This window comes from Phaenicophaeus curvirostris, chromosome 1 (genome assembly GCF_032191515.1).
Source record: "Phaenicophaeus curvirostris isolate KB17595 chromosome 1, BPBGC_Pcur_1.0, whole genome shotgun sequence".
Taxonomy (NCBI): domain Eukaryota; kingdom Metazoa; phylum Chordata; class Aves; order Cuculiformes; family Cuculidae; genus Phaenicophaeus; species Phaenicophaeus curvirostris.
In genome coordinates this window covers 97954063-97978574 of record NC_091392.1, presented here as the reverse complement: position 1 = coordinate 97978574, position 24512 = coordinate 97954063, and the positions used below count along the sequence as shown (strand labels likewise).

At 38.7% G+C, this 24512-nt stretch overlaps 1 protein-coding gene across 4 annotated transcripts; it reads right to left on the bottom strand.

The window, feature by feature from the left end:
* Positions 1-4457: 4457 nt before the first annotated feature.
* Positions 4458-19291, bottom strand: ARL6 (ARF like GTPase 6). 4 transcript variants are annotated; one of them, XM_069869272.1, is made up of 8 exons: positions 18986-19291; positions 16457-16521; positions 14680-14748; positions 12251-12345; positions 8386-8515; positions 7151-7206; positions 7023-7035; positions 4458-5294 (listed from the first exon to the last, which is right to left on the bottom strand). In XM_069869272.1, the coding sequence occupies exons 1-8, from the start codon at positions 19106-19108 to the stop codon at positions 5258-5260; spliced, it is 588 nt and encodes a 195-aa protein (XP_069725373.1). In that variant the 5' UTR covers positions 19109-19291; the 3' UTR covers positions 4458-5257. The 4 variants fall into 4 exon arrangements, with proteins under 4 accessions (XP_069725373.1, XP_069725383.1, XP_069725393.1 ...); XM_069869282.1 differs by having other exon boundaries at positions 16460-16521; XM_069869292.1 differs by lacking the exon at positions 7023-7035.
* Positions 19292-24512: the final 5221 nt, after the last annotated feature.

Here is a 24512-nt window from a genome sequence, read left to right as displayed (position 1 = left end):
AAATGTACTGTTCTTATTTTATTATGGTATGAATTAAAGAAATACTGAGACTCAAACCTTAATTGCAATATGCAGCAAAACCTTCTAACCACTAGACTGCATTATAGATCAATTCAGCCTACTCTGAAACTAATGCTAATAAACTTTTAGAACATTAACTTACTCTTAATTTAGACAACAGCAGAGGACTTAACAGACAATTATCCACGGGTTCTAGGCACCTCAAAAGAAAAGAACTACCTTAAGAATGTCAAATATCCCCTAACAAAAGCAGGGGAGCATTACAAGATGGGGAACCTTTGTGTTTGGAGAGCTCTTGCTGAGTTCTGATGTTCTTTTATATTATTTCAGTTCCATGTGTTTTAAACTTTGAGACTGTAGGCATAGCTACAGAAGTGCATTGGTTCAGGTCAGGAGGGTACTTTAAAGATCATTCTTACTAACAGTGCTTTTGTTTACATCACAAAGTAGGCTGAGAGTACACAAACTGAATTCTTTTCCGATGAAACTACACTGGAGAGCTCAGAGTGCATCCAATGTGCTCTAAGGACAAAGAGGCACTCAGTCTGGAAGGCAAGAGCCAGGCTGAAGGGAACTGAAAAATCACACAGACTGGGGACATCAGCACCAACCGTCTTGCTTTACAAAAGCACTATGATCGGGCTGCTCTCCTTGCTAGGGAGCCTGTATTCCCAAGCATCCACTTCAATTACTTATCATGGCTTTCATCAGTGAGCCTCAAGAGGCTTGGGTTTCTTTAACATCTGTTAGCATCAACGTGACTCTACTTCAACCCAACAAAATTCTTCCATACATTGCCATTTCCTTGATTTCTTCCATCCTTTCCTTACTGTTTATCTTTACTAAGAACTGTTAAGCAACTCTTCAACAAACTAAATTTCCCCCAGTAACTATCTTGCTAGACCTACAATGTACTTACTGGTCTCCAAACACAAAGAAGTTTTTAAAAAGACTGCCTAACATGAAGTTTCTAAATTTATGAGTTTTACTAAACACGTTAGCCTGACCTTCAAAGGTGCTGCCTGAATCACAGAGAAATGGCTTATGCTCGCTTGTGAGTTGGTGCCCAAGTAATATAATTGCAATACAATTAAGTTAATCTTCTGCTAAATAATTTATAAAATGTAAGATAATTTGATGGTGGACAAGAGATGTTAACAGCCTAGCGTTCATTTTAAGGACTCATTTTGAGAAAGGGTAGTAGGAGTGGGTTTCATGTCATCACTAGGAAAAGCAGAAAAAGTAAATGCAGCTGATTCACATGGGGAGATCCCAGCATCCACTGAAAGATAAGCATTATGCTTCTGAGAAGAAGTAGAACTTCATGTGGCTACGTATATTCAGCCAATTAAGTAGCAACCCAGCTGATTGAATACCAGTAAATTAATTATAAAGTGCTGATTCACACCAACTCAGATGCTTTCATGATGTAACTTACTGTGACAAGATCTACAGAGCCTCAGAACTGAAGTATGGCTACAGAATGTTACTAAAAACATTTGGAATTTGTTATAAGACAGCATTATCTGTTCTGAATTCTGATTAGCTAATTCGTAATATTACTTTTTTCATAGTAACACTGCATTTTACAATTTAAGCAGTCAAGTATGTGCTGTGCAATAATAATAAAAAAAAAGGTCAGAACATATCAAGTTGACCTTTCAAAGCAAACTTTCCTGACCTTTCTGAAAGAGAAGACCTGAAGCCTTTTCTCAGTAGTTCTCTCTTTTGCATTTTCACTCTTCTGTGATTTTCTCCCATTATCTATTTTGTTTCTCAAAAGACAACGGGGAAAGAAGCTCCAGGTTTCAATAGTACACTCCGCAAAAGTTAAAACGAGCATACCAGAAGTTTAGGAGCAAGATTGTTAAGGACTTCTGTGAAAGAGATATAACGCAGGCCAGAAGACTTAAAGAAAAGGATGACAGAAATTAATCAGAAGGGAAGTGATTTGGCAAACAAGTAAAACTTCAAAAAACCCAACAGAACTTTTAAGATTAAACTACTTTTTTATGTTAGAAATGTTTGCTTTTAAGGACAAATATTTTGAATCAATATTAATTTTATTTCTTATTACTAACAAAATTGCATCTCCTAGTTAAGAGCTTCTAAGGGAAGAGCTGCTTTCTGAGATGGGGGGTTGCAAAGCTGTTTTACCGTTCCACTTATTACTTAATCAGAATGCCTTCCTGTAGCCAACTAAGCAATGCAGCTGAGCTGTCAAGTCTAGCCTTTCATAGCACCTTATCTTCCTTACTAGTAAATAAAAGAGAACAAGCATATTATAGAGGGATGAGATTAAAAGAAGCATCTATTACATTGACATCCTAACGCTTAGAACTGCACTTGCTTAACAGAAAATTGCCCAGGAGCCTTCAGGCCATGCAGACTCTCAGTATACCTGCAAGTGGTTATAGGTTAAACACTAAGTTCCCATGGACTCATGTCCCAAGTACCAGATTGGCAAGGCTAGAAACAATTAGGATTCACACATTTACCCCACACCATTGTGTGGGGTGTCAAGACCAAATTCTCTCAGTCTTTATCAGTCACTATTGCCTTTCAACCTCCTACTTAATGCATACAACTATAGTAACATGGCAAAATAAAGGGAATATTCTGCAAGTGCCATTTAAAGCAGACAAGTTCCTTTGGAGGCTAGTTTTTAAGGTGCAATGAACTAATACGTGTATCCACGTAGAACTCACCAATTATTTTAACATGCTAAAAGTAATGGGAGAACAGCATTGAAGACCAGCAGCCACTGGCACTTGGATAACAACTGCGAAGAAGCCTTTCTGCATAGATGCATGAGGCTTTTGTGCAATATACATTTAAAAATCCTTGTACCAAACTCAGCGTTACTAGAGTAGCTCAAGGCTGTATCAACTGCACATTACGGACCTGTGCTTGCGCACCACGGCGGGGAGAAGAGGTGAACAACAGACATTCCTCCAGCAGTTTTATGTTCACAGAACAATCACAAATGTTCTAGAAGTGAGACAAGTAATGGCTGAAGAAGTAATGGAAGAGAATAATAATAATATTAACAATGAAACATTTGATTTATTTATTAACGGGACTGTTCCCATTCCCTCTCCTTCCAACTCCATGCCATCCAGCCCAGTGTCCTGGCAGGAGAGGAACAGAAAGAGCTGGTGAAAAGCAACCAAACCAAACAAACAAAAACAAAAATGGCAAACAATTAACATAAATAAACTGCTGTTTTTGAAAATGGCTTAATAACCACATCAGAAAGCAAAAAGTAAATGACAGTATGGTACTTCCCTCAGATTTATGGGTGGAAGAACAAAGCAGTAGGTTCAAACAACTTCCCATGATAGTACAAGCAATCTCCAAGATAAACAGTACTTTTTGTAATCCAATATAAACAAACAGGAATAATTAGAAAGTGATCAAGGTCCATATTATTCAAGAAAGTCAGAAATACAGGTAGATTTTATGAAAGAATTTAGAATTCTTTAGTAGAAAAAAAAGAGAACTTAAAACTAAATATTTCATTTGTATAAGACATAAGGAAACCAAAATAATTATGACGTATTTCTATTCAGCAAAAGATGCTTGTAGCAAGTATTATTTTTGTTACGTTATTATCCAACACAAAGTATATCAGAAAAATATCTGCCCCACAACTCAGAGTTAGAAAAACATCTCAGAATTATATGATTTTCCCTACTTTTCATTTGATTCCACATAGATATTTATATTCAGAGTTGGCACAAGGCCAAAGGTGCCACAGGCACTGACATTAAAAATACTTCCACGACAAACTGATGTGTCAGAATTATAGCATCCTGTAAGAAAGACTTTTTACACTAACAGTTCCCTGTAGCAAAGGGGACTTAATTTTAACCATTTAATAATAACTGAAAGTATATGAAACTCATATCATTTCAGGCAGGTCCTTTTGCTCCAAATATTCCTCTTCAAAGCGAGCCCTAGAAGGCATGCCTACAGAACATCTGTGTGTTTTGAATGCTAATTGTGGGGGGGGGAATCATTTACAAGACCTACCTACATATTACATTTCCCACAGGAAACAGCTGATCACTACGTTAAATACAGTCTTCAGCATTCCCAGTGCCAGTCTGCTTGCTTCTGGGACAAGGAAGGAGGGATTAAAGAGGAAAGAGGTGGCACGACACAAAGTTCTTGGCATTGGCTTAATTTGTTAGCTACAGTACATCTTTGAAGTCAGAAAGTTTATTAAAAATTATTCTTGAAAGTAAAACAATTTTTATACACAAGAGAAGTATAACATGTTTCACATTAATGATCTATTTAAAATAGTGAACGGTCCCCTAGCTGTGTTTCCAAAATACAACTTTTGACCATATGCTCCTTAAATATCTGGAAAAGCAGTCTAGCTTATTAGAAAGCATAACAACTATATGCAAAACAAAAAGAAGCATGGCAAAAGAGATACCATTTTATTACAGTATACAGCACTGGAAAATGGACAGATTCCAAATGAAACTAACAGGAAGCCAAAAATCTCTACGATTTAAAGACCAACAATGAACATATTTAAGTTAAAAATCCAAACCATGGCATGTTGTTTACTTGAAGTTTTATTGAATGGAATGCAAATATAGCCATGGCATATCACAAAGTGAATTCATAACATTTCATTAAAAGCAGTTCCTTAAAAACATCTGCAATCATATTTAACAAATACACAGAGTATTTTAATCCTGGTATCTTAAATCAAATCTTCTTCTAGGAGTCTATTGAAGATAGTTACTAAACACCCAACATCAAACTTTATAACAAAAAAAATTGCTGGAATACCTAAAAATGGGCACAGAAAATCAGTAGGTATCTCATGCAGCTGTATTTCAGGAAGTGCTAATTATTCTTTCTCAGGAAAAGAAATATTCCCATTTGGTCAAAAGGTGCCCTCGCCCCCAAAGAAACCCAAACAAACAGAGGGCATTTCCTGATGGCTACTTACCACCTAAAACTCAGATGAATGCAGATGTTTATTGTTAACACAAATATATACTTTTTTTAATATGCTCTCCAGTCACAAGATTCAATTTAATTTATCGATGTGCATTCCTGAGGTGCTATATTGTCTACATTCAGTTTTCCTGGAATAGATACTAAAAGGAAACAAATCAACACAGTATATTTTAGCTGAACTGTCCATTTTCTTTCAACCATTCTTCCCTTCCAAGGAGCTTGTACACCTGTGATGAAGTCCACAAATCTTTTATTTATCTCTCATGTCTTCGTTGCTTGAATCTGATCTGTTAATAAAAACAAACAACTAGTCTTAACACATGATGAATTCTTGCTGTTATTTTGCTTTATGAAAACTCAGTATGTCCAGGTTACAGAACTACATCAATAGGTATTTTGGTGTAGTTACAATGGAGGACAATGCAGTTAGAGTTGGTTACAACTTGCTGTCTCATCCACTTCTGAAATTCCTCCACAGCCAAGTTGTTTTGGGGGAAACAATAACAATATTGCTAATTAAACAGGAAAACTCTTCCATGTGGTACAATTTTTATCTTTTTCAGGCTTACAAGGCAACTTTGATGACAAGAAGGCCTGGAAGTTATGAAGTACGCATTTCAATTCCTTGTACACGTTTCAGCTTCCACATAACTAAGCGTGAACTCCCTAACACCAAGGGATTTAAAGTTTGTTTTTTAATAACTCACATGAAAACTACTTTGCTCTCAGTAGCCACGCTTTTCCAGACTGCTGCCTGGAATGTCACTTCTAAGTTCCCATCAAACATTCCCTTATTTAGCAAAAACTTACAGCATTCCCATTACAAAATGTGGAAATTGGCACACTTTCCCCTCTCTAATAGGGATTATGAGGCAGGTTCAGACCGTTGCAAGACAGGTTAGTTTTAGGCCACTGAAGATATGCTGGTTACAATAGTAACCTATTACAAAATGGGGGAATATGCAAACTCAGCCTTTTGCTAGGGAAAAATATAATGGCTCTGCAAAAAGTAACTTGGGAAAGCATGGCTGTTGATAAGGACAACTATGCATTCATTGACCAGGTGTCATTTCCTCCACCAAATTACAAGGCTGTGGTTTAGCGACCACTATAACTTAAGAGGTGCTCCAAATTTTTCCCTCCAGTAGAACCTTCTGTTTCTAATTAGCAGTAAGGGTTCCAAGTAGAAAGGACAGTCTACCTGCCCAATGTAGATAAATGGAGACATGTTAAATCGGTTACAATGTTGAATGATATTATTTAGCTGCATTTTGAAGGACAGGCGTTTAGTGGCACTGACTGTGGAGAGTCGCTGACATCTAGCGGCTAACAGAGCATAGCACATGCCAATACTGACACACCGCCTTGCAGATCTGGATTATAGCATGCTACCTAACACACTCACAATATAAGCAACCTAAATTAGGGAGCTAAAATTAGAATGAGTCTACCAAAGCAATACCACACTTCACTATTCTATACATTTAGCAGCACTTGGAGGACAAAAGAGACCAGATCCTTCCTTACAGAAGCATACACAGCATCCATACCAAGTCTGTAATTAAAAACGTGGATGGTAATACATCATCTAAGCTGGATCTGATATTTTCTATGCAGCTACAAGTATCTGCTTATGCTATGATCTTTATTATGTAAATAATAAAGATTAAAGAACTGAAGTTGAATGATCAAAACTAGTGTATTTGTCTGTGTATTTTGCTTATTTTTCCAGCCCGCTTACTCACCATGCCCCGATACATAACATTAAGTTATGTAAAACTGGGACAGGACAGTAAGAATAAATTAAAGAATGAACTGAACTACCACAATAATAAATTGAAGCACAGGAGCAACTGGTATTAGTATTGCCTACAAGAAAGTGTTAACACTGTTTGCGAGAGCATGTATTAGTATCTCGTAGTACACACTTTCCTCAGAGAAACTGACATGATCTTTTGTGTACATTAAGGAGGTAAACTAAAGGCAAATATGAGATAGAGAGCATCAGTACTCACTGTGTAATTTGATCTGACAGCAGAAGTGGACATAAAGAAAACAAAGGAAATAATAAAGAAAAAAACCTTATAAAATGAAAAAGTTTTAATAGAGTGAAAATAAAGCAAGAGAATTACATGTCATATACCTTGGAGCCAATCCACACCTTCTTGTAATCCTTCTCCTTTAAGAGCATCACTGGCACTGAAAGAAACAAATCAAATCACAAAAACATTGTAAAAATACCAGTTTTAGTGGAGTCATGACAGTACTTGTAATTTATAGAACTGCAAAGTAGCATCAAGTACCATTTACTTACATTTTCTTCACATGGGGAAGGCTGCTTCTCAAATTATATATTCTAGACTACCTTCCCAATACGGAAACACCATGTCAAGATGTGATCTATTTTAATTCTGTTTTCATGGCAGGGGAATCATTCCTAGAACATAAGGGCTCTGGAAGAGCTCCTACAAAAGGCAGACACATTGTTCTGCTGCACCTCAACTTAGAAAACTTCTTTCTCAGACTGTGCTGTAAAAAGATCTTTACTACCTACAACAGTGATGAAGAAGCACCTTTCCTCCTCCCACACAGTTCCTATACATGACGAGGATGTTTGAGTACTATAGGAAGAAAGTATAGTGTGCACACACTTCACTGTAACAGCAACCTTAGGAGTGTCTGTTAATAGATACTAATAATGTGCTACACCAAGAACGGTGTAAACCTACCTTTTGAATTACATGAACTGTTTAAAGGCCCCTCATTCTGCAGCTTAGGAAAACTAGCACAGCAGTGAATCTGGTGGTTAGCTATAAAATTAGATTTCAAGGAACTTGGGAATTTATCAGTATAATTTCTAAGACAAAAAGCAGCCACCCCAAAACCATGCCCAGGTAATAAAGTTTTACTATTAAGGGACCTAAAATGAAAACTGTAGTTTTCAGCAGCATTTAGCTGCTCATTTCACTTTTATTTATAGTACCTGAGGATTTTCAGACAAAAATCTAACTTCCATAAAACACTTCTGACAGGAGAGTATTTTTTCCTTCTGAACACTGGCAGAAAATACTTCCATTTATATGAAAGTGTACATCTTCCGAGAAGAATACTTCTTTCTGAATTCACTCGAGTCCTCCATTTCATTATTTGGGTAACAGTTCTATTGTGAAATTTTCCCAGACATAGTCTACATGAATGCATTGTGCCTTTAAAACCAGTTTCACAGCAATTATCGTATTATTACTGTTTCCACATGTGGCAGCCTAGAATTTATGTGTTTGATTTAATTTGTGTTATATAATACTGAGTGGCATGATAGACTTAAAAAATGAATGCACAAAATAATACCAATAAAAAGGTAGAAAAAGGGAAAATTACCAGATGTGCCAGGGTTTCTCTTTAATGTTTTCTAGTGACAGTAACTGAGATACTTTCACAGATGATATTGCATCCCTGAGGTCCATCTTGTTAGCAAAGAAGAGAATAGGCAGTCGACGGTGCTTAATATCTAGGCATAAGTAGAAATAGAACTATCATGACATTATGCAACACCTATTAATCTCTATCAGTGATAAGCTGCAAATAAGACAGGAGGATATTTTGCTCACCTGTAACTGCAATCCTCCAAAGATTGCATCCTACCAAGATGCACACTGTTGGGTCACATGGCCCCAGATGAATGCTTCAAGAATGCTCAGAAACTTTCTGGCAGGCCTTGGGATCTTCCACCACTTTCCCCCTCATCTTACATATACATTTAAAAACGTAGGTATAAATTGCAGGTGAAGCTGAGGAACAGGATTTCAAACAACTGCCTACAAATACTGCACACCTCTGCTTAGTGAAGACTGGATACGTACAATGGACAGAGAAATTATTTGAGTTCACTCATAACAACCTCACAACAATAGTTGCATAAGAGTAGTCTGAATTATCCTTTAGCATCCCGGAAAGCATCCGTGACTTCATAAAATAGGAAAAAATCAACATCTGGACATCCTTTGTCCTGCCTTCATCGGAACAAGGACTCTTCCAGAAGCTTTTCTCAGCTTGCAGTGAGAACTACAGACTGAACCAAATACACTGGCAGTTTCTGGCACACAGACACATTCAAAACTATAAACCCCACTGATTACCACAAAAGACTAGAGGGTCATTAGAAGGAAAGTATACTGTCTTCAACCAGACAGATGTAGGACTGCCAACAAATTACCAGCACAAAGACTTACTGTAAGACTTTTTTTTACTTGTTTTTTTTTAAACGAAGGTTGAATAACAAGATTACAGAAAATGTAGATTTGAGTCTATCAATCAATTCTTGATGGGAAAAAGAATTTAAAAACGACCTGTGATGAAAATTGCTATACGTTCTCTGTTTTGTTTGGTTTTTTTTGCAAATAGTAAAAAGAAAAGGTTATTTCACATAGGGAACAAGCTAAGTATCTAAATAAATTCTACAAATATAAGCCAGCTGCCCCTGCTGGGGAGGGATGGTGGGGCACGGGGAGACAACAAAAAAACCAAACCAATCCAAAGTGCCAGAGCTGAAGTGGTTTGAACCTTCCTAACTCTGTTCTTTTCAAACTGCCTCCTGAACCTTTCCACAAGATGAATGGACACCATACTCAGAGGTCATGAAGGTGGACCAAAATGTTGACAACCTTCACTATTATTTACCCTATCTGGAGCTATTTTTTTTCCTTCAATATCCCCTAACACAAATCAAAGGCCTCAAATTGCAAGCACAGAGTATCATTAAATCTCCATTTTGATTCCATAGTTGAACAGCTCCTATGTCTCACAATTAAAACATAAATGTTAATCTATTGAATAATTAAATGAGCACTGGTACCCACAGGTTGCAGGTTATGGACAAACTAAAACCACAGGAATTAGTTGGCATCACACATGCAAATAGCCAAGCTAATCGAGGAACTTTCAGTGATTTTTTTAAGCAATTAAAATGAAATGCAACCTACCCGCACAGACTCCTAAATATACATTTAAAGATGTTTGCTAAATAAAGTGGTGGTTACAGAAATTTACATTATTTCCTACCTTATGACATTGTTTCCTACTATGCAGCAGTTCCCATGCACACTTCTTACACGGTTATTTATAGAAAGCTAACATTTTCTAGGTGCGAGCAGTTATGAGTTAACACACTAAAGAATTTCCAGACACTAAGAATTGCAATGCATAATTTTATACAAAGAATTTCAAATCCTCACAAACTTTATTTTAGAAGCATGTGGAGGTCAAGCGACCCAAGAGTCAATGTCTAAGACTGCAGGCTACCATCCTGCAAAATGCTGAATGTTTGATTAAAAAAAATATGACAGTGACCATCAAACAAGCTGTTATTTGTAGAATGCACTGTCCACTTACGTAAGTAAAAATAATTTATAGTTATGATCCAGAAAACAGTCCGAGCTAGAGCAACTTCTAACCCTGTTAATGCTTCACAATACACATTCTCTTCCACTTGACAGCCTCAGGAAAAGCCTAGCAAAAACAGAGGGAAACTGTTCTCCTGAAGGACTGCTAAGATTTTCAGGGACAGGAATTGATTCAAGGTTGTTGCCCTGCATCCATTTAACCACTCCAGGAAGTTCACAGAGGTAGAGGTATTTGTGGGGACAAAGCAGGGTATGCAGTAAAACAAATAAATATATCGATAGAGTAAACCAATGATACGTTGACTCAGTTAATAGCTACTTTTATCAAACACAACTACTAGAAGAACTTTTTCTTTTCTTTGGTTCACTTAGATGTGACCTATCAAAACCTGAAATGATAAAATAAACATTGTTGCTGTGTTTGAGCTGAGCTGCTTGAGGCAGAAACACAAACCTGTCCTTTCCTGGTTGTCGGGAATGTACTAGATGGCCATAGCCATGGTCTTTCAGAACTAGAAGGCACAAATGCACCAAGAACTGAACAGCACTGACCTTCTACATCAGCATTAATAACCTATTAATACCTGAATTAAAAGCCCCACCTAAGCTTGCACCTCCTCAGTCTTAACATTTTCACTCTTTTGCCTTCTAATAAACCAGTAACTTATTACAGCAGTCTTCACCTCCCACCCTTGGCCCTATGTGGTTCCCATTTTACCAAAAGAATTGGCTTTTACCTCTGTGGTTAACACCCGCCTTGGTACAAAGTTCCTGGCCTCTATGTAATCCACCTGCAGCTTTCGGTTAATCTCCTCTTCCCCTTTGACCTCTCCAAGACTGTCTTTTCAGTGCCTGCATTTGAAATGGCCTATACCCTCAAACATGAAATAAAGAGGGCCTAGTCACTGACACTCAGCTACAGCATCTTTGTTGATAAACCCATGTATTACATACAGTCTACGTGGAAAATAAAATCATAACTGCCCCTTTCACATACTACTTTTCTTGGTTAGAAACACAAGTCTGCTTTCTTACTCTTAAGCATAGTAACATCATAACTTAAGGCTCCACTAGCTCAGTAAATAAATGAGAAATTACCAGATTATTTCACTTTTAAATTTCCTACATGTAGCGTTGCTCTGCTTAGTCAGAGCAACTACCTGAAGTGCTGAAAGTCAGAGTCAAAACTGCATATAGCTTACAACAATATTCCAGTAATGCTTGTATATGGAAAGGCAAAGCAGTGAAGAACTGACTGATCTCAAATCTTAGTGAAAAAACCTGTAGCCACATGGAAAAAAAACCAAACCAAACCCCTAAACCTAACCCTCTCATATCCTCTTCCATCTCAAGTATCCTTTTATAGGCAGCTGGAACTGACTGGTATAATTATCCATCTTCATTTTTGGCTAAAGTATAATTAAAAAAAATGAAGGATAAGAAAATGAAAAAAATAATTAAAAGCTACATTAAAGGAATTACTTATCTTCGTGGAAAAACCCAGACAGGGAGATAATTTTTCTGTGTGTTCATCATCACATACAGGCTCTCCACCTTCCAAAGTCTATTCTTCCTCAAAACAATGCAACTTATATATATTGATTAAGAGAAGACCACACCAACTCACTGTAGCCAACTCAAGCATGATCAGTTTGTAAATGTGAACAGATATAACATATCCCCTCCCCTACCCCCCCAAACTTACAGAGGATTATTATTGTTATAGTATTCACAAATGGCTAAGATATTTGCAAAGCACCCAGAATGCAGAATGTGTCAGATAAGGGCTTTTCTTAAGACAAGAAAACAAATATGGAGACAGAAGGGGAAAAAAGCCTCCTCACCTGGATGACTCAGAAGGGTGTCAAGTTCTTCTTTGGCCACAACCATTCTTAATTTGTCACTGCTATCAATGACAAAAATAATGGCTTGGCCTTCTCTGCATAACATAAAAAGAGCAAAGAAGCAAATTACAGGTTCTCTTAAACTGCAATTAAGAAAAGGCTTCAGAAGAAACAAACCTAAAAAAGCAAACAAACCTAATTTTTTTCCCCTGTAAATTTTGTTGTTATTTATCACTAACATTTGAATCCAATCTTATTTCTGAAATTCCATCACTACATAACTTTTTGAGACATGAGGCTGTTTGCTGTGTGACTCATACAAAGTTCGGTCTGCACAAACCCTTCAGGAAAACTACTGAGGCTGAAAAATGAACTCTGAAAATGTAACCAACTGCTATTCTGAGAGAGTGGTTAGTCAGATAAAGAAAATCAAGGCAGGTCAATTACCTTTTTAGAAAAAACTATGTCCTCACAGCTGTTTTATAATCAGGCGTATGCAGATTAATTTAATTTTTATAGAAGTCTGCATAAACAGGATCTTTTTTTTTGTTTTGAGTAGCAGGCAAAATCTTTCAACTATTTCAAACCATTAAGACATTTTACTGGCACTATGACCACAGTCATGACATACACATGACTGTTAAACTCATTATTTCAGGATATTTCTGATATTTTGACTTGATGTTGCATTTATTTAAACCTGTTTGAAAGCAAAATAAAGTCTGACCAATTCAGATGAACAGTTATAGATACCAACAAAAAGTATTTTTAATTTCCATTTTAATGTAATATTCTCTTCTCTTTTGTCTTGCATTTCTCTGAGAGACCAATACGGTTACATTCTTCACCCTCCAGCACCATCTAACTTCACATTTTGATACAATCCCAGACCTACTGAAAAACAGAAATAACTTGACAAGCCTAAGATTGTATGAGAAGACCCATTCTTTTCTGGAGCACAGAAGAACTATATTTGCAAAAAAGCTTCTGCATATTAGCTGAGGATGCTTGAGTAATTTTTATGAACGTAGAGGATTTCTTCTAGAGGAATCAGAGTCCTAGCATGTAATTGCTACCAAAAAAATCACTTCACAAACAAGTAATGGCAACAAGGACACAACATGAGGTCACATATATTTAAGACAAGTGTAATTTAAGGACGTTCTAGAAGAGGCTTTCAAGCCAAATAGAAGAATAGGTCAAGCTTCAGGTACTCCGAAGCAACTACTTAGACACAGATACTTGATCAGATTTGATTGCCATTTTGCAATTCTGGAAAATTAAATCTTGCTTAACTTTATAAACCGAACAGCACATTGTTATTTTTCTACTAGTCTTAGAAGCTAATCTTAAATGTGACTGCTGCACTGGATCAGGAGCAGAGGTGAATGCAAGCGCACATTTCACTGTCAGCACTAACTATGAAACTCCCTTATTGTTAAGCTGAAGAAAAAGCCATTTATACCACCCAAAGCTTAAGTTACTGCATGAAATACAGCAGTCAGAAAAATTATTTGTTTATGAAGCACTCTGTTAGGATTCTGAGAGAAGCCTAAGGGCACCCGTTATTGAAGTCCAAAAGATTTGGGAGATGTACATCTAAGAATCTTTAACAATGAGGATCTCCTACTCTCACAACAAGTTTTCAAATTGCTAACACGTATTTTGCACAGAAAGGAGATGAAATGTTGATTGTGAATTAAAGAATACTTTATTAAGCTCAATCATATTAAATATTAATATTTAATCAATATTATAATATTCAGAGTTCCTCCACTCTATTTCTCCAACCTATTTCAGTGTGGTTTACTACTGTTCACTATTTAAATCAGCATCAGGTATTACAGAAAAATAATGAGACAATATAAATTAAGATTCAAGTTTCATAAGCAGCTAGAAAAACAGAAAATGGTGTCTATTATCAGTAAGGCAATATCATAGTGTTATGGAGTACAGTGGATTGCCTGCTTAATAAAGAACATCTAAGAACACTCGATCAAGCTCTTAGTTACATATGCTTCATTCTCCAAGGTTCACTTCCCTCACCTCTAAAAATCTCAACCACCAGCCATTACCTTTTGGGTCTTAAGTCACTTATGTACAGAAGAACAGAAAAATAGAATACCTAACACATCTTGGCACTTTCTTACAGAATTGTTTTTCAAGTCTCAACTTCTAAATCCCATCTTCAAAATACTACCCTAATCTTTGGGTTAACAAGATGTCCCCAAAAGCATGCTGATTAAAAGCATACAAAAATTTTCATTCTTCAGAACAGAAAGAAAAGTTGTATTTATACAGCATGACCTTGTGTCAAACATGGAGTCTAAGTCTTCTCTGAATCCCCAGATACCATCGTACTTTTGTTTAAATCACATACACAACATATAGCATGAACAGCAATGCCTTAAAATAAATGATAGGCTTACTTGTAGTAATGTTCCCAGAGGTTTCTGTATCTCCCTTGACCTGACATATCAAAGACTGTGAAAGACAAACTGTAAAGAAAAGAAGTGTATAAGGCACAGAAACAAAGAACAAACCCCAAACTACCTTCTTTGCTACCCTGACAGAAAAAAAGCCAGATCGACTTGAATCCTAATCAACTGAGAAAGATTCCCAAAGAAACTCTTGTTTACGCTATCTCCCTTCAAACTATCCCACCCAATTTTATGGCCTTATTAGATAAATAGTTCACAGTGGAAAACATGTTTATTCTCTGAATAAAAGAGCTAAACCAATTATAAAAAGTTACATCAAATACAAAATAAGCTCCCAATCAGCCTCGCTTTTTATCATATTAGCACTGAATATTGTTTATAATATTGAGTAAATTAAATTCAAATGAGCCATGACTTCAAATCCTAAATTCTGTCCCTAGCCAGGCACCAATAACATCTAAATGTTTCTGTATGCAAAATAAAAAGTCTTAAAAAAAAAAAATCCACCTTCAGAAAAAAACCCAAAAAACATTTTGGTAACAACAGGTTAGCTCTGGTGACCAAGCTTCAAAGAGTAGTCTTTGCAACCCAAATGCTAAATACAGCCAGTTAACTTAAAGAGGCTTACAAAAAAAGGAAACCTGATCCACTCCTGAAGTGTCTACAGAAGCAACACCTACTTCACTATTAGGTCTTCCTGTTTTGGATAGTCTGAAATAGTTCCCCAACTGAAGGCCACATCAAAACGAGGAGGTTTAGAAAAGGAAGCTCTCCAAATATCCTTTCCACTCTAAATCCAGACACCATCTGATTCCAGACTAGCTGCTCTGTCATGTATAAACTATAAACAATGTTTTGATCATGGTATTAGATTTTTGATGTGGGTATGGATTGTGGGTTTGTTTAGTTTTATTTTTTTCTTTAATCACTCTACGTGGTGTATTTGCAGGTCACCTCTCCTACTACAGCATCAGAATAAAGGAAAGTAATATAAATTGATTTACATTCTCACACAGCCAAACCCCAAACCTGTCTTCTGTGCTTTACTGAAATAGAATACAGTTCTCAAGCATCCTATAAAAACACAAAACCTATCAATCCAAGGAAGAAAATTTGATCTGTCATCCTGTTGGGCACGCTGCTTCGTTTGAAGACTGACTGCATCCATTAGAAATACACTATGAAGGCTACAGAACAATAAAACAATACTTAATGTTACTCCTTTAAAGGAACTTCGTCTCATGACGTTCCTTTTCTAATTTAGCCCTCATTCATGCAAAGATTCTTTCCTCCTTTTCCTGACCTTTGTCCCTGCCATTTTACATTGCTAAGTTTGCAGCCACCACATTTTATTTAATGAGATTAGACTGCAATCTCTTCGGAGTCCCTCCAGTGAGAGTGCTTGATGGAATATGGGTTACCATCTAAGCAAGTGTCTCTCCTCTAATCTGTAACACTGCCCTATTCTGAAACTCTTAACAGACTTAACAGACAGATATCAGATGATTATACACACACTATTGCAAATATTATTTTTTTTTCCATACGTAGTTTTTTAGCAGCACAAAGTACATAATATATTCTGACTCTGTCAGTTCCGGATCACGATTAGGACTCTTGAGTGCCACAGCATTTCAGCAAATGACTTGTCATGTTATTATACTATCACACATTATACTCACTTATATCCCACTATAAGAGGTAATTAAGTCCAACTATTGTATATTAATTACTAATGCTAAATGGAGAAAACGAAAGAAACTACTACCTTGATGTCTTGAATTTCTCTATACTGAATCCTATCGTTGGAACAATGTCCTGAGTTTGAGCCTTTAAAGGAAAGAAAGTACAAATTTTAAAATCAAGTCAAAAAAAGTAAATATTGAAATATATTTGAAACAGAACACATTACAGATCTATTTCTACACAAACTGTGTAATATAAAAAAAAATTTCTACAAATCCAGATACTTTATATTAAAAAATGTTCCCAGAAAAGTACAGTAATTCAAAACCAAGGTTTTGTATTTTCTAGGAAATACATTGAATGCGGTTGGACAACGGCATTGAAGAGGATGATGTTTTAGCCTTATGAATAAGATTCTATCCTTTACATTAGTTTGCGTGTACATGTATGTGTGGGTATTACCAATGAATTAAATAGGAGATAGATGAACATGGAAGATAATAGCTTGAAGATTATGACTGAGGTCAAAGCTCACAATGCTTCTGCATTTTGGAAATCACCGTGTCAACCCAAACAAGTCTGCACAATACCCCAAGCCTCTTAGATAAAAGGTATTAGATTGGCCATACTCCCAGCTTCTGTCCACAGGCTGGAGGAGTCTATTTGGCATTAATGATTATACAGCAGACATGACCCAATGGCTTAACCACAGTTCTATTCAATCTAGCAGACCGCTGGAAGAAATAACCATTCACCACAGAGGAATGGCCAAAACTTAACAGATCTGTCTGATAACCAGGTTTACTGCTGAGCTGGCCAAGGAACCTATCAGCTAAGCTGGTACAACAGAATAGCTCCTTTAAAAAGCATTGATATTAAGCAGGAAGAAAGGTCACATTCCTTAGATTACCGAGCTGTCTGAGAAAGTTGCACACAGTCCTTTTACAGATTTTTCTAGAGCCCTTTATTAAAAAAACCCCACAACCTATCTATAATCAGTTGACTCCTCACATACTGAAGCAAGCTTAAGTTGTTCACCTGCAGCTTCATTATGAAAATGGCATTCCACCACCATAAACAGTTTGTTGCTGTCAACAAGAGAAAATTTGTACAGAGATGTTATTTCTTGAACATTTATTTCAAATGTATTTATCAAGCCCAGAAGAAACAACTGCAAGCAGATGGAGAAACACTTGTATTTGCCAGACAACTAACATATTGCTCCTAGCAGACCAAAGCAGGAGCTCTACTTAAGAAGACTGGGTTGATCCAGAGCTCACAATCACCTGTTCATTGAACTTACTTAAAATAAATCAAGTCTGATCTAATGACATTTGTTACACACTAGAGAGCCTACCATGTTTTGCAAGGATGGGACTTAAAAATCTGTCCTCCTAAAGCATCATATTAAAGGAAAACATTCAGAAGTAAATTCTCATTACACGATTTACAGTAAAGCAGACAAATTCTATTTATTCTCATTCCCTTGGGACCTTCTCTAATACCTATTATTGTGATAGATCCTGAAGCAGGTGTTCAACTCTTGTTAAGAATCCTTTACTAAGGCATGACATAGAATCTCTGCTACAATGAAGATCTCAAAAATGATATAAATATATAGTTTGCCTGGTACAAATTGTAGCATTTTCCACAAATGAATGGCACCAAATTGTAAGCAGTTCATAGTCTTTGTATATAAATCTGTTTAATTTTCAATGAAAGAATAATTGTCAGGAATGGAAGAGTAGCAGACGTTTTACCACGTTACATTTATTAAACAATGTCCAGTGGTACTCTTCAGGTAAGTTCAATTGAAATTAAAATACAAAAGCAGTGTACTGATGTAAACAGCAGAAATCATGGTTTCTTAGATGCATGTAACCAAGATGCAAATAATCAAGATGCACAAGCCTCTGGATTTGAACATGCCTACTGAAATTAATCTATTTCTATTCTTTATAGATACCTAGAAACAAGGTAATCCTACTTTAAGTTTTGCTCAGAAGACTACGCATTCTTAGTGGCCTGAAACACTTTTCAATGGATAAATGAACTGCAAGTATAAATGCTACTTACTTTGAAAGCTATTGTGCTTTTAAAATGCTAAAGTTGCCACTAAGGATGCATCTTCACACTATTTCACCCTTTATTATTTATTATATACTTACTATTTATCAGAAAGAGACTAAAACAGATATGATAAAGGCAGAGAAGTACATGTTGTTATACAGTTTTATACAATTGTATTAATCCCAAACATCTGACATCACTTGTAATTGCAATCGTGTAACAATTATTTAAGTGACTTAAGAAAACTGTTTCAGATGGACTTCAGCCATTATAAACCCTTTCTTATTGGATGATCTTAGAAAAAAGTGTGCCACATTAACAGTGGTTTCTTTGGGAAATGTTTTCATAATGTGCATGTGGATGCTTACATTTAGTTTTATTTAGCTGGAAACCCATATATTTCTTCCACTGCACTAAATCAAAAAGCTCTTCACTCCTTCTCATAGTCACATTCAGTACAACAGCATGCAAAACCAGTTTAAACAAACATCAACTCTGCAGTAAAAACCATCAACAGTGAATTAAGCAAGGTACTTACATTTGAAGGTTTAAGTTTATTTATGATGGTTGTTTTGCCACTATTGTCCAAGCCAAGGCACAAAACGTGAACCTCCTTTTTCTTCAGTCCAAGCCATCCGGCTAGCTTGTCAAACAATCCCATAATTGAGGCTCAAATACACAGGGATCACCTGTTGTTCAGAAAATCAGAGAAGGAAATAGCTGTTGGAAAACACACGTACAGCAGCGCTAGTACAGTAGGTGGGCATGTGGCTAAGCAGTCCTTAAACTTTTAGAAGGACAGTGTGAATAAGACACAATACAAACACTGTCACAGCGGGTTTGCTTGGTACACTAAGCAAATGGAGTGTAAGCTGATTATAGGGCAGAGGCCTTGATACAAAAGTAGATTGGCCGTTTATAGCTCTGTCTGTATAACGCAATGTCCTTGTTTCACTGGGTAGCAACACTGACATCCTTCTGAGTAGTCCAAATAGGAGCAAAACTGCAATGCCTCCTTACCTTCCACCAAACTGGAAAGAAAAAAGACCATTCTACTTCAAATTGTCAGTAGTCCAGTGAACTGTCATAATTTAAACAAGAAAGCAAACCAGCATTTCCCTTCTTCAGCACCTGCCATGCACTTTACTGAACCCTGAAATAAAGTACCCTCTGTCAATTCAATTCAAACTCTAAATGTAACAGGCTTTGCTGATATTAACACATATAGATCAGTAACTGATTCACCACAAATAGAAACCAATTATAATAGATCCAACAGACATGAAGACAGACACCACAGCATTCACCCACACCTCAGTAGCAGATCAAGGCTTTTTATTATCAAATTAACCTGACAAAACCCTGCTCCAAAACACATTACTTTCTAGTCCAGTCAAGAGCCTAATCGAGATAATGAGGTCAACCTTCCCCCTCCCCCCAAATTTGCAGGTACTCTTAAAATCACAGAATTGTAGAATGGTTTGGGTTAAAAGGGACCTTGAAGATCACCCAGTGCCAGCCCTCCTGCCATGGGTAGGGACACCTTCCACCAGATCAGGTTTCTCAAAGCCCTCATCCCGCCTGGCTTTGAACACCTCCAAGGATAGGGCATCAATGACGTGTCAGGAAACCCCTCTTCCCGTGCCTCACCACCCTCATATAATTTTTTTTTTCTGATTAACTAATCTAAGTCTTCCCATCTTTCAACTTTAAACCACTACCCCTCATCCTATCACTATATACTCTGACGAAAAGGACCCTCATTTTTCCTGTAGGCCCCCTTTAAGTACTGGATGGCTGCTATAACATCACTCTGGAACCTTCTCTTGTCTAAGCTAAACAAGCCCAGCTTCATCAGCCTGTCCCTCATAACGGAGAGTGCTTCAGCCCTCTGACCATCTTTGTGGCCGCCCTCTGGGCTCGCTCCAACAAATCCAAGACCTTCCTGTGCTGAGGACTCCAGAATTGAACGCAGCCCTCCAGGGGAGGTCTCATGAGAGTGGAGTAGAGGGGTGGAATCCCCTCCCTTGACCTGCTAGTCAAGTGAGACACATCTTAAAAAATTCTACCAAGAAATGCAAGTCCATCTGAGGCATCAGTGAACATTTGTTCTAACTAAGGAGGCTGTAACCCTCCTGAAGCTACATCTGCAGCACAGGTTCAGTGCATTCAGTTACTGGTGTGTTCAGCTGAAAGCGACAATTCATAGGTTGTATGATACATGCTGCAGCTTGGAGCTCTTGAGCTGGGGCAGACGGCCCACAGAGATCCCTTCCCAAACAAACAATGCTAGAGGTCCAATTACTCCAATGGAAACGCTGAGATACCAAGGCTGCCCAAGCCATTCAAACACAGCGTGCCTTACCAGATCAATACAGAACCACAGAATCACGGGATGTCCTGGGCTGGAAGGGACCCACAGGGATCACTGAGTCCAACTCTTGTCCCTGCACAGGACAACCCCAACATTCACACCCTCTGTCTGAGGGTGTTGTCCAAATGCTTCTGGAATCACAAAATAGTTTGGGCTGGAAGGGACCTTAAAGATCATCCAGTTCCACCCCCCCTGCCATGGGCAGGGACACCTCCCACTGGATCAGGTTGCCCAAAGCCCCATCCAACCTGGCCTTGAACACCTCCAGGGATGGGGCAGCCACAGCTTCCCCGGGCAGCCTGTGCCAGCGCCTCACCACCCTCTTGGTGAAGAAACTCCTCCTTAAGTCACGCATTCCTCCTTATGTCAGGCTTGGCGCCGCGACTGCTTCCCCGGGGAGCTGTTCCACCATTGGAAACTCCTCGCTACGATCCGTTTGCCCTCTGTCTGTCTGCAGGACCCTCGATCCCCCCGCGCCCGGCCTCAGCGGGGCCCAGCTCGCGCCCCGCGGCGCCGCCTGGAGGACGGGGCTGCCCCTTCCCGCCGCCCAAGGCCCTGCAGCAGCGCCCCCCGCAGCACCGACCTCGGCCGGCCCGCCCGCCCGCCGCCACCGCCTGCGCCGTTGCCGAGGAAACCCCCGCTCCCGCCCCCGCTCCCGCCCCGCCCCCGCCCCTCACCCACCAACCACCGCCCCCCCGCATGATAAGCCCCGCCCCTTCCCCGTGGTCGAGGCCCCGCCCCCTTGACCCCTGCAGCCCCGCGCTCCGGCCTCGGCGAGGCCCCGCCCCTATGCCCCACCAAGGCCCCGCCTCCTGCCCCGCTGAGGCCCCGCCCCTTCATCCCCGCCCCTCGTCCCACTCAGGTCCCGCCCCTCGTCCTCTGAAGCCCCTCGCTCCTCCCCCCATCGCCCCGCCGAGACCCCGTCCCCTCACCCCTCAGCGCTGCCCCCGCGCCTCGCAGCCGGCAGGGTTGGGCAGGGGCTGCGGTCTCGGCTCGGCCTGATCCGGCCTCGGCTCTGACCGGGACAACTGGGCCCCGGCTCGGAAGCCTCATGGTCGCCGGCAGCTCTGCCTCTTGCCGTATCACACGCCCTTTTCCAGACATTGTTGATCCTTGAGGTTGATAGCGTCCTGTGTTCAGCGCGGTCTGTGCCGAGCAGGTGTCTCTGCCCCTGCCACCCCCTGTTTGCCTCTCCCCATCTCCAGAGCGAGGGCAGGCAGAGCTGGCTCCACAGCTCCACAGCACCGAGAGATTTCACTGCTCTGAAGTTCATAACAACATTAAAACCAGTCCTTGGGAAGTAACAGAGCACACATCCTCTGGGAGCGTTCACCCTTCTGCCTGCAGCAGCTGTGGCTTGGGAACAAGGCAAATTGTTTCGGCTACGCGTGGTGTCTAGAAATACACCAGTAATTTTGCTGTTGTTCTAGATCTGCTGCACAAACTGAAAATTACCTACATCACTTAAAATGAGCTCCAAATAGGAGCTGAATTAGAGTTTTCCTCACTCACTAGAGTGAGTTTACCTCACTGTTGAGGTATTGTTAGGACGTAGAAGATGGTCGATAGAGCACTGTGTTCAGCTCGATACCCTGTGCTGCAGACCCAAATGAGACCCAACAAGGACAAGCAGCAGTTGGGAATTGCTCGTCCCTCACAGACTGGCAGTGCAAGCCAGCTAGATGGAGCAACTCACTACAATATGATCTTTCTGTAATTCCAGATCTTAAGCATAGTTTGGGGGTTTGCTCCTCAATTTTAAACAGGAGGTAAGCAATGTCTGAGGGGTGGAGTACGCAGTTCTGCCTCTGCTTCCTGAAAGGAGATCTGTACTTCTTGCCTTGAAGAAGCAGGTTCCCTTCACAGAGCTACGCCCCTCACTGTGAAAAACCTTGATCTAGTTTCACCTATACTGAATGTTACTTTCAGTCTACTGTCTCAACTTCTGCCCTGGAGAGAGGAGCGAGAGTAGCAGAAATAACTGTTTGATAGTGATGTAGAGAGTTCTTTTTCCTAAAAAGCCTGAGTCAGAAGCTCCTGATCATAATGCGCTTCATATTAAACTTTAAATTTTAAAAATGTGACAAACATTTTGTCTGTTGTTTGGATTTCTTAATTTCATTGTTGCTTTCATTATTAGTAAATGTTTGAAGTAAATTGCAATCCTGATTTCATGATTTCCCTGTACCCAGAGAGGTTCTGACTGAAAGGTGAGTTTCTCTCACAGTGACATTGAGCTGTTAAAAGAAAACCAGGTAGCATCCATCTCCCAGTGAAATTCTAGGTTGAAGCACTTTCTAAAATCTACCCAGGTTGTCAATATTTTAGAGGATGTCATCTCCTACGTTTTATACTCAAAAAAAAAGGTCAATATCGAAAAACTGGTTCTAAGCTCAGCAAGGAACAATGAATGGCAAAAGCATTTCTGTAACTGGTTCTATAATGAAATATTCATTCTTCATTATATACACCCTCTTAAACCTGACAGTCTTTGGTGAGAAATCTCTTTCCATGTAACATATACAGGATGTAATGGACTGTGGACACCTGACATTCATTTCCTGGTAATCTACACAAGCTTCTGTTCAGTTTTTTTAGTGCATGCATATGATGTTAAGAAATGAAAGGCTAATTATAATTCTAAACTTTTTAAGGTAGGGTCTTATTATTGTATATGGTATTCACTTCTTTGCAAATAACTGTATATTGCCCTGACATTATTTATATAATACAATCACTTACAAAACTGCTTTTGTCAGTGAGAGTTTTGAAAAACACTAGAGAACTATTTGCATGAAAGGCATTGCAGGTTTCAGTGAACCATAGTGAGGAGGTTGAACAGTACTGCAGAATCTTAATGGCACATTAAAATCTGTTTAAAATTCAGATTCCCAGTCTTTCTCAAGAAGGAGAGTGGGCTGTTGTTTGGAACTTTTTAATGTGTTTATTTTTTTCCTGATGTTGTTAACTGTATGTGCATTTTGACAAGGCATTTATCAGGGCTTAAATGCTCAGTGGTATGCACGGAAGAGGTCACTCTAATTAAGCATTCCTCTGCTGAAAAAAAACGCCACCACCCTGAAGCATCTCAGTATTGGAACATATCACCGGTCCATCTTTATTAGTACACCACCCTTTGTTAAGCAGCTGGGGTTTTGCACGATCATGTATGACAGGCTTCATTATCATGTATGTATCATTATATTAGTAACTTAAGGCAAAACAAACACCATTAACTCAAAAATAACCACTGGTACTGTAACTTTTATTTGCTAATAAATATCTTAATAAACAGGCTTACCCCATGTGTAAGACCTGATAATGCCTCTTAGGAAATCATAGAAAAATAAAATACAGTAATAATCAGTAACTTGTACTTTGTACAAAAATCTTATTATGTTGCTCAGCAGGTAGCTTTGCCAAACCCCATATTCTTTCTGCAAAGAAATGGCATATGTAATGCAATTCACCTTTAAAACATCCTAATGTTGAGAGCTGAGCATTCTATTACACTATTGACTTTTAGGCATGCCAGCACATGAAAATTTACATGGAACATCGTATTATCATAGGAATAGAATAATAATAATAAAAAAAGAAGATAACACCACTTTTCTGTAAATAATAACCACTTCACTTCTAATTTAAATTCCCCTTGGGACTGCAGATCAGTATACTAAATTTTTTATTT

Bases quoted from the DNA above. Each gene is read 5' to 3' on its own strand.
- ARL6 (XM_069869272.1), bottom strand. From the start codon at position 19,108: ATGGGATTGTTTGACAAGCTAGCCGGATGGCTTGGACTGAAGAAAAAG. The intron at 8,516-12,250 runs GTGAGGAGGCTT...ACTTATGCCTAG, and splicing joins CACCCTTCTGAGTCATCCAG to ATATTAAGCACCGTCGACTG. The intron at 7,207-8,385 runs GTAATTTTCCCT...TGTTTCTTTCAG, and splicing joins GAGAAACCCTGGCACATCTG to TGCCAGTGATGCTCTTAAAG.